The 14,564-nt window shown below is 37.8% G+C and overlaps 1 protein-coding gene and 1 long non-coding RNA gene across 3 annotated transcripts; both read left to right on the forward strand.

The window, feature by feature from the left end:
- The first annotated feature begins 414 nt into the window (after positions 1-414).
- On the forward strand, positions 415-7,932 carry mapre1b (microtubule-associated protein, RP/EB family, member 1b). Of its 2 annotated transcripts, none has more exons than XM_026199460.1 (7): positions 415-570; positions 1,590-1,713; positions 2,067-2,212; positions 2,439-2,637; positions 4,173-4,279; positions 4,451-4,603; positions 6,045-7,932. In XM_026199460.1, the coding sequence occupies exons 1-7, from the start codon at positions 439-441 to the stop codon at positions 6,093-6,095; spliced, it is 912 nt and encodes a 303-aa protein (XP_026055245.1). In that variant the 5' UTR covers positions 415-438; the 3' UTR covers positions 6,096-7,932. The 2 variants fall into 2 exon arrangements, with proteins under 2 accessions (XP_026055245.1, XP_026055246.1); XM_026199461.1 differs by lacking the exon at positions 415-570 and adding an exon at positions 681-826.
- A 4,266-nt stretch (positions 7,933-12,198) lies between these two features.
- LOC113041726 (uncharacterized) lies at positions 12,199-13,497 on the forward strand. Its single transcript, XR_003275449.1, has 2 exons — positions 12,199-12,747; positions 13,060-13,497. It is a non-coding gene; the product is annotated as an uncharacterized LOC113041726 (long non-coding RNA).
- The last annotated feature ends 1,067 nt before the right edge of the window (positions 13,498-14,564 follow it).

Below are 14,564 nucleotides of genomic sequence, written 5' to 3' on the forward strand. Positions count from 1 at the left end.
TGTATGCAGTTCCCTTACTGTAACACTTTAGTTTAGGGACCAATTCAACTTTGCTTGCATAGTACTAGCATATTGGCTGTTTATTAGTACTTATAAAGCACATATTAATGCATTATTTTGCATGAACATATTTTAGATGCCTTAATTTAGTCATCATACCCTATTCTCAAATTTACTAACTACTAATAAGCAGCAAATTTTCGTGACAAAAGCACGACTTCCCTTACACATTCTTTGCTCGTTTGACCAGTTATGGTCTCTCTCTCTCTCTCTCTCTCTCTCTCTCTCTCTATATATATGTATGTATGTATATATATATATATATATACATCCATGAATAATTATTTATTATTTAAAATGTGCTTTATTTAGCGTACATCAATACGATCACATTTTTACATAAATACAATTCCTTCGATATATTACCAAATAAAAGCGATGAGACGGAAAGACTCTTATTTTACCAAGTATAATGTCACTTTTCCTTGCGTATCTGTACGTGATGACGTAAGACGCCCGAAGAACAAATCGACGCATGATCTGATAGAAAGAGGCGCCGGCGGACAAGAGGTAAAACTTGGCTGAGACACACCAAATACCTTTAGATATTCTTCCTTTTGGTTTATTCTGTAAACAAATGACGCAAAGAGATAGGTTACGTTGCGACAACGTCGTTAACGCGTTATATACCCTCTGTGAATGGTTTATTTTGAACGAGTGCTCTGAGATGAACGGTTAGCCGCTAACGGAAGCTGCTGCGGATGTTTTATGGGACACAGAATTAGCTAGACGTGTCTTATATTTTTTCGGTACTCTGGTCTGTGAGGTCAGTGTTTGTGGTTTAATACGTATATTCATTTTAGCCTTTTTGTTTGAAAAAATAACGTTATCTGTAATACGTCTGTTATAAGTGCTATAGTGTGTTAGTCGAGGCCCGGATGTAAAGAAGCTGAAGCGGTGTTTGCCTCAAAACCCTGCGAGCTGCCTAGAAGAAAGCATTTTGGGCGTCTAATGTGCTTATAATTAAACTGACTAAGAATAGAATGCTGTCTAGGTATGACAACTTATTAGGTTTTAAGGCACAGACGAAGGGACTGACACTATTGCTGTCTTTCTCAGCATCTTCTTGAGACTCTGGCTGTTACGATGTATTTATTACTGCTCCATTCTTCTTCATAGTTTACATCACACTATGAAGTCTTTTGTTGACAGGAAATACTATTAATTTATTAAAATCAAGAATCGTGTGTTTTGTCTATTTGTTGGTTTTGGATAGACGTATAGAAAAGGAAATGTGAGATTTAACTAACATCCGTGAAACACTCCCTTAGGATTCAGCCATGTGATGAAATGCCTTCATTGCAGTGATTATGTTTCTTTATACTCTGTCAAGTTTAAGGTATGATAATAACTGAGCACCCTTTATAGTAAAATTGCGACAGAGTAAGTCTTATATTATTATAATATTATGCTGATCAATAATAGCCTGATATTATATGCCCTAGATTCAGCACTATTCATTTTCAGTCTGCGTCAGCAGCACATGGTTCCTCATCATGATGTCTCATTTATCTTTTGCTTCATTCTAGGACATGGCTGTGAACGTTTATTCCACTTCAGTGACTAGCGACAATCTGAGTCGCCATGACATGCTCGCGTGGATCAACGAGTCTCTACAGATGAACTTCACCAAGATCGAGCTTTTATGTTCAGGTGAGATGTATGCGGCTTTGTAGTAAAGAGTGTATGAATGTAAGAATGTATGTGATTTGTTGTTGTACAGAGTGCAACAGCAGGGTTCTGAAAGTAAAATTTCAATTCCTTTCATAAGGAAATTTATGGAAATTTAAGGAAATAGCTGGTTGGTTTGGTTTCTGACTTACATTGTTATTTCAAAGACTTCTTTAAAATCTCTGTGATAAAATGAATGGAGAAAATACTTCCAGAACCAACGCCGCTAAAGAAATTGGTGTGCACTGATTCACTTTATAATAATAAATATGTTTTGGAGGAATGGAAGCATTTTGTCAATTTATCAACTGTTTGTAACCTGATTTTCTTTACAGGTGCAGCCTACTGTCAGTTCATGGACATGCTTTTTCCAGGCTGCATACCGTTGAAGAAAGTAAAATTTGGTGCAAAGTTAGAGCATGAATACATTCACAATTTTAAGATATTGCAGGCTGCCTTCAAGAGGATGGGTGTTGACAAAGTGAGTGGTTTCATTTCTTTTCCTCAAGCTTGTCTGCACAAGCAGTGATTGTCTGGTCAAGTTGAACAAATCTTTTTTGAGATTCATTAACACACCACTTTAGGTTTATTAATTTCCATTTTATCAGAAAAGTTATATAGATTATTTGTTATATATATAATTTGTCAACAAAACCGTGACCCTAATAAATCTGTGAAATAATATTTGAATGTGTTTTCCCCTTCAGATTATCCCGGTTGACAAGTTGGTGAAGGGCAAATTTCAAGACAATTTTGAATTTGTTCAGTGGTTTAAGAAGTTCTTTGATGCCAATTATGATGGAAAAGACTATGACCCAGTGGAAGCGCGACAGGGCCAGGACACCATGCCTGTACCCAACCCAACCATGCCTGCCCTCAGCAAGCCCAGGAAGATCATGAATGCAGGTTGGTTACATTTCACCAGTTGTTTGCACCTCATTGTTTGATCTCAGCATTTAGGATTAAACATACATTTTAATGTTTTACTCATCTGCCCAAAAAGGTCAGATATTCAGAAATACAGTAGCATTCGTCAGTGTGTGATCTGTAATATTGAAGTGTTTTTTAATTTGCCATTTTTATTTTTTTTGTCTTATTACCATAGGACAGTGTAGGAGAGACAGGAAGTGAAGAGGGAGAGAGGGAGGGGGGTGGGATCAGGAAAGGTCCTCCAGCTGGGATTTGAACTCGGGACACCCATAACACAACATCATGTCAGCGCACAATTTGATTTTAATTTACTCACCCTCATGCCATTCAAGTTGTAGATGACTCTTGTTTTTTTTTGTTTTTTTTTTTTAAATGCACCTAAAGTTCAAGTGCATGGTTTCAACAGGAAGCAATGTTTCTTGAGCTCCAAATTAGCATGTTAGAATGTTTCTGAAGGATCATGTGACAGCTTTGCCATCACTGGAATAAATTACATTTTTTTATATATATATTAAAGTAGAAAACATTTATTATTAGAATGTTTTTTTTTTTTTTTACTGTAGTTTTGAGCAAATACATGTAGCCTGGGTGAGCATAAGAGACTTCTGTCAAGATCATTAAAAACAAAACTTACTCACAATAGTGTATTGATAACCACCAGACATTGTTCTTGTGCACTTACATGAATTCTTCGGTAAGATGCACATGAACTGATCATTCTGTTCCTGCCCTTGTTTTGACTTGCCAAATACGTCTGTGTTCATTGGCTTACTGCAGTCCATCAGTCGTCTTCTGTTAAGACTGCCATGCCAGCTGCTTAAAAAATGTGGCTTGGGTTTTTGGGCTTTTTAATGTCTTCAGTGTCTGTAAGGGAACTCAAGTGGTGGATCACTTTGAAAGCAGTTTACTTTGTACACTTTAGTTTATGTAACAGTTTTAGTCTGTTGATACATCTCAGTCTTTACTGACTAGTCACCGTCTGCTCACTGTAGTCTAGGCACTATAGACGATGAGAGGTGTCAGCCGAGAAATACACATGGTTTTAGGTGCTGGAGAAGTTGACATTGCTGTAGTCATTCTAGTAAATTCATAACATTAAAAAGTTTTAAGTGTCAGGTTAACTAACCCACACATGGAAAGTGCTGGACAGAAACTCTTCTGAGAAGGGAACATGAGATGAGTCTGATACGCTTTTAGACTGTTAGTCAGTTTAATATGTAGGCATAGATGGGCATACAAGCAGAATGAAATGGTCTTCCCAAGCCATCTTACTTCCATAATCTGACATGTTTCTAAATGAAGCATGATATTCAAGGAGAGAAACAGGGTGTGCTTGACTTCACTGCAGTTAAATACTTTTTAATAAACACAATGACTTGCACTTCAGTGCATTTCAGTAACGGGTCCAGTGATGTTGCTGTACTGTTAGAAGGCTATTAACTAATTGTCTCTCTTTCCTGTATTTCAAACTAGTTTGTGGCATCTTACTACTTATTGCTTGTTCCCAACAGCACCACAGAGAGCAGCGGTTGCAAAGGTGACACCCAAGATGGCACCTGGCTCTGCGCGGAGACCTGGTGCTGGTGGTGATGAGGAGAGGGCGGAGCTTATTCAAGAGGTTTGTCATACTATCTCTCACTTTTCAGTATGAAACAAGCAAAGGCACACAACGTGCACTGTAAAAGTTTCATCTTTGTCATCAGCATAGTACTTAGTAACTTAACGTTTGCATAAAAACTTAAGTGTACTTTGGGGTTTTTGACTAAAATGTTTGTTGGGTGACTTTCAGTTAAACATCTTGAAGTCTACCATCCAGGACATGGAGAAGGAGCGGGACTTTTACTTTGGCAAACTGAGGAACATTGAGCTGATCTGTCAAGAGAAGGAGGGGGAGGGAGACCCCACCCTGCAGAGGATTGTGGATATTCTCTATGCCACAGACGTGAGTCAAACACAACTACAGTCTCTGACCATATTAGGAATTAACAGTGTTCCCAGAATTATTGACCAATGAATTTCATGACTTCATCATGACCTTTTCAGTTATATATTAATATATGTTATGTTCTCTGGCCAATATGGCATCATCTTAGACTTCAAGGGATAGTCACCCAGAAATGAAATTTCTTTTAGATATTTTTATCAAACCTGAGCAATTTCTGTCCCTTCAGTAAAAGTCTTAGATGCTTCATAATAAAGACATCTTAAAAGTCTTCTGAATAGGCATGCTCATGTTATATTATGAACAGATTTAATTTGGCCATTTATTCATGCATGAACATTGATCAATGCAAAATACAACAAACTCATCAAATAATAAAGCAAAGCACAACTGTTCTAAAACCTCAATAGTTCTTGGATGACGAGCAAGCAAGTTTGAGTTTCTGTTTGCCATATTGGATGTGTTTGGCGGCAAAGTTTAAAGGGAGGGACAGAAATCTTTCATGATTCATTAGAAATCTCTCCATTTAAAGTGGAGGCCAAAATTATTAGAACTGTGGCAACGATGCTTCAAGAGACCTATCGCAAAGATACAGAACTGTTAAAAGTGTTAGACACTTGTGTGAAAATGGGGATGCTGTCAAAAATAATGTCATAAATAGATTCTTTATCAATTAACTTCTGTTAACTAAATTAAATCAACATTTGGTGTGACCAACCTTTGCATTTAAAGCAGCTTTTGCCCTCGGTTTACTTGCACATTGTTTTTCAGATAGCTTTGCAGGTTTATCTCTTGAAGTGTCTTGGAGACGTTGGCACAGTTCTTCTGGATTGAGTCTGTGTCAGTTAGTTCTGTTTCTTCATGTTATTCCAGACAGACTGATGATGATGAGATCAGATCTCTGTGTGGATTACTGGCTGCTGTCAGACTAAAATCTCACTGGATTATTACAATTAATGGCAAAATGAATGTTTGGAAATGTCAACTGATGTTTCTTACTGACACACTACAGCAAAACATAGAAATAACTGACTTAAAACCATTTTTAGCTGCTTGAAAATACAAGTGTTGTTATAATTTTAGCCACCACTGTATGGTTAAGATGAGCAGAAGTCAGATGGGTTTGGCACAATATGAGAAATAGAAATGAAAGCCTCCAGTGTCAAGTTATTTATTTTTTTTGTATATTACAGCTTTACATTAATTAAAAAAAGCTCTGATATGTCTGTGAAAGCCTCTAAAGATTCAATAAAAATGGACATCACAGAATTCCCAAGTAGCAGTCTGGAGAAAGTGTTGCAGATCCGCATTAGACACATTAATTTACTACTGCTGTTCTGGGGAATGTTTCCTGCAGTGGAAAACAGTGGAACAATCTTTAAATGGCAAGATGTTTCTTCTCAGATGACTCAATCTCTCTCTCTCTCTCTCGGTCTCTCAGGAGGGGTTTGTTATACCAGACGCTGAGTTGGAGGACCAGGAGGAGTTCTAATGCTCGTGATTTGCTGCAGTTTTACCTTCCTCTCACCTTTCCATTCCCGTCCTCTCCACACAGTCACTACCCGCCATCCACACATCATATTACGCATCTGGACTTCCAAACAAACTCCATGCGTCTGCTAAAGCATGCATAGACACTTCATGAAGAAAGAACCGTTTTAATGCCCTCAGACCTCTGGCTGCCACGATACCCTGTGTTTCTCTCCGAGGAACAGTGCGTTTCCTGTCTGTAATATATGATCTAACATTGCTTTCCTCTTTCAGCGACTTCAGACACCTGCAGTTGTATTTATCTTAAATGTCTCTGAAACGTCTTGGACACTTGCTCTGTAGTGATTGATAGGTGGCGTCTCCCCCTCACTGCTGTGGTACATATCTGTGATCACGTCTTAGTCCGAACCGTACCTTACTGACACAAAACCCAGGGACGGAATGACAAAACGTGTGTTAGTTGATTGCAAAAAGCCTCTCTCTTCCTAGTTTCCACTCATGGTTTTGGTGCTTGTTCTAGCGTAAGGCAGGTAGCAGTCTCCAGCGCTCCAGTCTATCCTCAGTGACTGTGCCTTATACAGACTGTCTGGAGGGAGTAGACCCAGTCTGACGTTTGTCTTTGTGTTATGGATGTAGTGAAGTCGACGCACGTGCTAACACTCAGTCGTGCACTTTGGCCTACAGGACGCCGATGTACTGTGGTGCCACGGTTGCACGAGTTTAACTGTCTTTGTTATAATTTTATTGCTTTTATTTGAAACCGCTGGATGAAGTTAGTAGCCACTACGTCGGCCACAATTTGAGTTGACAAGACAAACACTCTCTTTTGGCAAATGTTTGTTATTCAAAGTTTTACATTTACGTTTTCTTTTGTTTCTTTTAATTATTATTTGTAGACGTAACGGCAGCAGCAGAATATTGGTCATCTCAGACCCAAATCTTTTAAATACACAAGATGAGAACGTGAAATCTTTCGAGTTATTTTAAAATATTGCACTCTTTCAAGACCATTCCCCAAATAACCATGTCAAGCCGATGATACAAATGCAGAAACACTAAAAATATCGACTTAATGAGCTTTGGAGATGAAAGCTTTACTTCTCACTCTGAATTTGATCTTTCCAGGCAATGCTCGCTCACTTCATTTGTCTTTTTTGTTTTTTTTGGGAGATTCAACATGATTCTGACTTTAGATCACTGTGCCAGCTCTGACTTTCTCCGATGTGTAGCTTCATTGTTTTCATGTGCACCGGTCATCCTCAATCGATCGGCATTTTACTGTGTGTAATTCTCAATGTTGCATTGTACATCAATAGCACATGCAAAACCGGCAATCAGAGTTGTTATTGGTGCTATCGAATACCTTGACCCTTAAGAACTTGCCTGTTTGAGCTAGACAAGCCTTTTTGCTGGATGTTTGGGTTCACTGGATTAGAAATATATTGCTGCGGTTGGGTTAATATAACAGCGCTGGATCTGATCTAAATAGGAGACAAAAGGAAAGTAAGTGACACTTGCATTGACAAATATGCCATTGTAATTTCACACAAGCCGAACTGTTAAATATTGGCACAAGGTGGATGCAAGTAAAAATGTGGACGGAAGTAGTTTGGAAGCAGGTAATGTCTGTTAAAGGCAGTGATTGACCCTTCCTTCCTTTCTTTCAATGCTCTGTGGCCTTTAAGAACAATCTGTAGCGAAGGTACTCAGTACATCGTGGGCCACGCACCACGACAAAACTGTCTCTCTCCCTGATTTTGTACTTGCAGGCTGTTAAGAGATCCACATTTTTAACTGAAGTCCATTTCTTACAATAAAACAGTATTTACATGTCTTTCTGTTGGTGTCTTCATTTCTGTTGATGAGGAATGAATGGCCTACAGTTTCACACATTTTAGAACAATAGTAAAGTCCTCAAAACTATGAAGTATGGTATATAAAATAAACGATTTGAAATAATACCCGAGTCTGTACGTTGGTCATGTTGCTCTGTAGAATGTCCCTTCAGTGTGTTGTTTTGGTTGATTTATTGTTCTGTCAGTCAGGAAACATCACCACTAGGTGGCGTTACTGATCAATGCTTATCAAAAGTTAAGCCCATGGGACTGAATATAGTCAAAGAAGTGAACAGGCTTGTGCTTTAAAGCAGTCATTAGTTGAGGAGGTTTATTACAGCTCTTCTTCTCAGTGTGGAACTGTAAAAGCTGTGTTTCACACACCTCTGAAACAGATGTGCCTCGGTCTAACAACATGTTTGTTTTGGAGGAATGCTGAAGTTGAGTTGCTGTAACATAGTTTGGAAGAAAATCTGGTTACTTGAGTTACTTCCTGTTCTTACATGTCATAGAAAACCTTTTTACTTTTAATATGTAATACGTTTTGTACCATGACGTTTTCCCCTTTATAACATGTACAATGAGATGTAAATCTCACATGAAAATCAGAGAATGCAAGTCTAATTTCAGTTTGGAAATATTGGGACATACTACATATTAAGACTTTTATTTCAAGTTGTTCTTTAAATTAGACAAAATAGCAAAATAAAATCATTTTAACTTGCTTTCAGACTTTCGTATACATTTTACTCGGATAATAATGATTTAGTTTAAAACAACCTCTGAAATGTGTTTTAATGTGTAACTGGTCATATGATCTCATAAATCAATGGTCAAATGGCAAACAACTGTAAAATAATTTGCTGAGCGACTGAGCTTCTCAAGTTGCCATTATAAGAAAATCTGTGTTTTTGTTTTTATTTAGGGCTATATAAATTTAGATTCCTTCTAAGATTATTGTAATACAAAGTAAAAATCCAATGTGATTTTAGTATTATTAAATATTAAAAGTATATTTATTAGCTTTATGTGCGTATTTTTAGTGGTATTAACATTCTTTTTTTTCAACTATAGTTGTATTAATTTAGCTTAATATTTATTAAAATGTATATGCCAATGCAGTATTTCTAAATTTCATTTATAATTTACATTTTTCATCTTATATTTATTTTATTTCCACTTTGCATAAATGAACAGAAAGTGTTAAATGGAAATACAATGTGGAAGATTTTACATTGACTTTACATCGATGTTTTTGACAGAGTGCCCGTATATTTGTGAGTGTCTCAGCTGCTTGTCGATAGTCTGTTGTTGATCAGACAGACATGCTGTAATTTTCAGACACTTTAGGTTTTCTGTTTCCCATCGTTCTCACTTTTCTCTCAGTGTTTTGTCAATTCTGGACACAGCTTTTGCTCAATGATATAATGACTGGATTCATTCATTTTATGGAGATTCACAGCATCCTAAAATCATGTAGTGATCATTCTAAACTTAATCTGTCAGTCTATACTATTTTTTCTGTATTTTATCCTAGATTGCAGGATTTCTAGTGCAAGTGTTCCAAAGGTGCCCAGATGATTTGTTATGCATTTACATCTTTTAAAAAAATTGTATGTCTCAAAATGTGACTTTATGCTAAACTTTCTCACAACTGTCTTATTACCCTGAAGCGGAAAAATAATAATTCTAATTATGTAAGAATAGTCCAGTAATGACAAAGAAGAAAAATATCACAGGGGGTCACTTTCATAAAAATTATTTTTTCCAACTAATGTAAAAAAATAAGACCATCTCTGATAAAAGATTTTTATAAATAAAGTCAGAGCGTAAAAAAAAAAAAAACACTGACAGCCAATCAGAATCGACCAAAGTTTAAAGAGCTTTGGCGTCGGTGCATAATAGTACACAGCGTTATCATCCTAATTTCTTAATTTACAATAAGGTTCCATCAGTAAATGTGGGTTAATACCTCAATAATTTTAACAGATACAACCTTGGACTTGGACAGTATGATGACATTAAAATTTAGCCTTCTATAATTAAACGCCTTGTTCATGTTAACCAATATAGTAGTCATATGTGAATAAATGGAGCAGCCCATCGTTAATGATATAAGAGTCTGCGGTTACACATCATCAATGGCTCCAGTGATTCAGTGAAGGCTGACCCCTAAACAGGGTTTTTTATTCTGCCCAATTAATTCATGCATCATACTCATGACAAAAGAGCTGCAACCTCTATAACCCTTCAACATCATCATCTTGTGTCGGAAAACACCAGTCACTTGCCAGTGCTGATCACTTTATGTGTGTGTGGAAATCTATCCTGGTTTATCACATGTCGAATGCGTGTGTGTGTGTGTGTGTTCTTTGTGAGATATACACTCTCTCTCATCATTATAAGGGCGATGGTGTTGTCTGTCTGGCTGGAATGCTTCACTGCTCACTTAGCCAGACCTCCGGCCTTTTGTTCCTTATCCGCAGTTAGCGCTCTGATTTTCTCCTTTCATGCAGACTGATCTTCAAAGCGTGTGATCTTAACAAAACTGTGGGAAGAGCAAGAGGAAGCACTGTTTTGTTAAATCGGCCGTTTGAAGGAGTGTGAAAGATGCTACGAACCTGTATGAACTTGCCATCCAGTCAGAAGTGACGCTCACATGCTAACACAATAACCTGTCTGGGCTGGATGCCAGGATAATACTATATGAACTATATGCCTGAAGGCTATGTATACACAGTATCTGTGATGAAATTAGCTTGGATTATAAATGCCATGGGTGTCAGCGATTCGCTGTTTGCTAAAAAAAGGCTTAGGCTGCTGGAAAGATGAATCTAGTCCCCATCATGTCTGTTTAGCTCCGGGATTAGCACTTAAACTCCATCTGTTTCAGCTGGAACCAAGTTTGATGTTGAAACTTTAATGCCGCACTCCTCACTCGTGTCTTCGCTATGGCCCAAATAATCAGAGGTGCTATCTTTAGCTGGTTCCTTTAATGAGTTAATGGTTTCAAGAGGATTTTGTGCTCTTTATTGTTCGTGCTGCAGGTGCTGGTGGATGTTTCGAGCAGGCTATCTCTCTCTCTGTCTGTATTAATGCGGCGGTGTTGAGATCCTGCTGTAATTATTAACGTGTGGATTGAGGGGTCTTGACACCTCATGTTTGTGTTGGGGGAAGACCGGAGTTGAGTGTGCTTTTGTCTGTTTCACATCGGCATGCTCCTCACTCTCTCATCATCTGTTAGTGGTGTGTGTTGAAACTAAACAGCTGAACAAATCTCATAGACTTTCTGTAGCAGAATATCACTGAGGCTCTTTTCCACTAGAGTGCAAGTTCTAGTTAGAAATATATCAGTAATTGTAAAGCAGAGTTATGAATATAATTCCATATTGAAACTCAAATGAAAATGCCATCATTAGTAATATATTACCATAATATAACTATATCTCAAAAATTGAAACCGTCATGTTTAAGACTGTACTTTATATCACAATTCTGTATACGTCATCGTGACTTTATATCTCCGTTATGTCTATTTTTTCACAGTTGTTCTGCTGCATAATTGCATCTGTATGTCATGACTCATGACTATATTTCACTGTAGTGATTTCTCATCATTGTAATTTTGTCTCTCATAATTGCAACTTTATATACCATAGTATCTTCATATCTCTTCAATATCAATTATGACTATTTCTCACTGTTGTGACTTTCTTGTGAATGTGACTTCATATCTTGTATTTGCAACTAAAAAAAATCTAAAAATGCAAATCTAAAGTTTTTTAAATCTCTTAATTGACTCATCAAAACTGTATTTTTTTTAAATGACAAAATGTAAAAGCTGACCGTTTGTTTAGTGCGTTGTCAGTTTCCTCTTTCCACTGATTTCCTTCTATATTCTTTTGATTTGGGCCTTTAAGCAACTACCTAGAAATCACATGCAATAAATAGTTTTGCATTGTCAAGAATCACTCCCCTGGATAAAAGGGAGTCAACGTTTACAGTTTTATTTTCATCTCTCGTGTGCACAAAACAATGACTCGCCCTGAAGAGTGAAGAGTCCAGCTTGGACAGTGAAAAAGAGCTAAAAACCACATCACAGTTAAGACCAGGCCTGTCTGGTCACGTCTGCGTTTGAAGTACAGCGGGGAAATAATTATTTGATCCCCTGCTGATTTTGTAAGTTTGCCTGCTTACAAAGAAATGAAGGGTCTGATATTTTTATGGTAGGTTTATTTTAACAGATAGACACAGAATACCAACCAAAAATCCAGAAAAAAACTCATTATATAAAGGTTAGAGATTGATTCGCATTTCAGTGCCCTGAGTGTGTGAGGGTGTAACGGGGTGTTACCACACATCATTCACACTCTTTAAAAGAAATCCCTGGCAACCAGGAGGTCACAAAGACCTCGGTCAAGAAGACTAGAGACTAATACACTGACACAGACACTTCGGACAAAAAGAAGAAAACCCCCTCTCTCTTTCATCTCTTGTCTGGCGAGCTGACTCCCTTTTATACATAAAGGAAGCATGTGACAGCCGGATGGCGTTTCCTTCATCCTTCTGCTGTGAGATCTGTCTCTCTCTTCTTTCGTTTAGGCCTGCCGTGTGCACTGTGTTGCTGTTTGGGAGTGAACGAGAGTTCGCTGCATTAGCAGGAGGACTCGAACACTTCCAAAGTCAAACACCGAGCTGACCCCTGCCAGTTTGTTGAGATACTCCCCTTAAAGCAAAGTTCAGAGGTCAACATGTGTTGAAAATATCAGTGTCAGCCTTAAACTTCATTCATTAACGTGACATGAATCAGCAGGGGAGGTGAGTACAAGCCGTGTTTGTCTGGTTTTATTAATAGAGAGTTCCTAAATGTCTTCAGACATCTGGCTGCCATCTTATCCTTAGTTTGACAGCCATTCGTTGCTGTCTAATGTGAGCGCATCATGCCTTATGTTACACGCACACACACACAAAACACCAGTTTGAAATGAATGAGGTTGAAGAAATGAAGACAGATCTCATTTTGACCCAAATATGACTTGTTACTGCTTATTGTTCTGCAGCATTGAATACGAGTGTGTGTTTGTGTGTTTTATGAGTCAGAGGGGTGACTTCATGCCAGCTGTTTTTCAGGTGGCCAAAACGATGGGTGAAGAAAACACCTGCTCCTCTCCTCCCTCTCTCTCTCACTTTGTTCTCTGGAGCGCTGCCATTTAATTAAAGCTCAGGTTCTGCAGACGGGGAAATGAAAGCCTGAGGTGTGGAGGAATGTGAGCGAGCTCTGGTGGGAAATCTCACAGTGTTGGACGGTGTATACTGCATGCTCTGATGGGTCTCTGCTCGACATTTACAAATGTTACTTGTCTGCTGTGACAACATTTGATTTATACCGCACTGATTGGACACTTTTAACCTTTGCAGCTCTTAAAAAGAATAGCATGTATTGTGTTGCAATCAAATGTCCTTTTTAAAGTATGTGCAGAGGCTCTGAGAGCTTTTTTTTTTAAGTACAGAAAATAAGATAAAGCCCAACAATCGAAACAAGATGAGCTTTCTTTTGACTGTTCTATTCATAACACCACAGAAAAGCAGCAAAAGCTATTCAGAAATCTGTAAAACTTGGGATTTATGTTGCAGGCAGACATAAATGTATGTGTATGTGTGTGTGTAATGAAATTATATTGTATTAAAGCACATGTTGTTTGAAAGGATATTTATTTATTGGTATTTACTCATTTAATTCTACGTGGCTGTCTCCAGTATGTTTGAAATGTAAAGTGTGTATCATCCTAATTAAAAGAGAGAGTTTACCCAAAAAGGAAGATCATGTTCTCCCTTTATGTGGTCTACACGTGACAAAACTGTTGATTCTGATCACCAGCATTTTGAGTTCTGCAGGAAAACAAGAGTCAGGGGTTAAAAAGAGGGGTTACTGATGTAATAATGTAAATTATGATGACATAATTCTGGGTTTACTATACTTTTAAGTAAATTAGTAGAAACTATTTTCACTAATCTTTACTGTTTAGAAAAACAACAGTGAATGCCAATAAAATTCTTGAAAAATACACATTCATTACATCCATAGCTTCCTGTTGGTCACTTTGTCTCTTCAGTTCTCTTCAGTTAAGATTCCCACCGATTGATAAATCAATTTCTTAGAATATATGCTGTTTTCACATCCGCTGTCGTGATTGAATGGGAGAACCGAGTCATCGGATCCGTGAACGAATCATTCAGATTAAAGATTCGACTCGGTCCGTGAATCGGACATGGTCTAGCGCACACTTGAGATCGAGGAGATTTCCTCACAGAAAGTTATCTAATGTCTTTAGAAAATTACATTACATAAGTAATATATAGCGCACGAGTCGTGTAGATCACGACTTTCTAATAATTTCATGGCGTTATTTTGTCCATTCAATGTCCAAAAGAGTGAGAATTATATCATTTTTATCCCAAACAAGCATGCAAGCCATACGGAACAACAAGGGTGGGTAAATGACAGAATGTGTATTTCTTCGTTTTATAAATGCGCAGGATTAGGGTCCTCGGTAGTTTGAGAGAGAGACAGGACTGCACACGCACTGCACTGCCCTCTCTCAACCCAACCCACACACACACACACACACACTGCC

Source organism: Carassius auratus, chromosome 23 (genome assembly GCF_003368295.1).
Source record: "Carassius auratus strain Wakin chromosome 23, ASM336829v1, whole genome shotgun sequence".
NCBI lineage: Eukaryota > Metazoa > Chordata > Actinopteri > Cypriniformes > Cyprinidae > Carassius > Carassius auratus.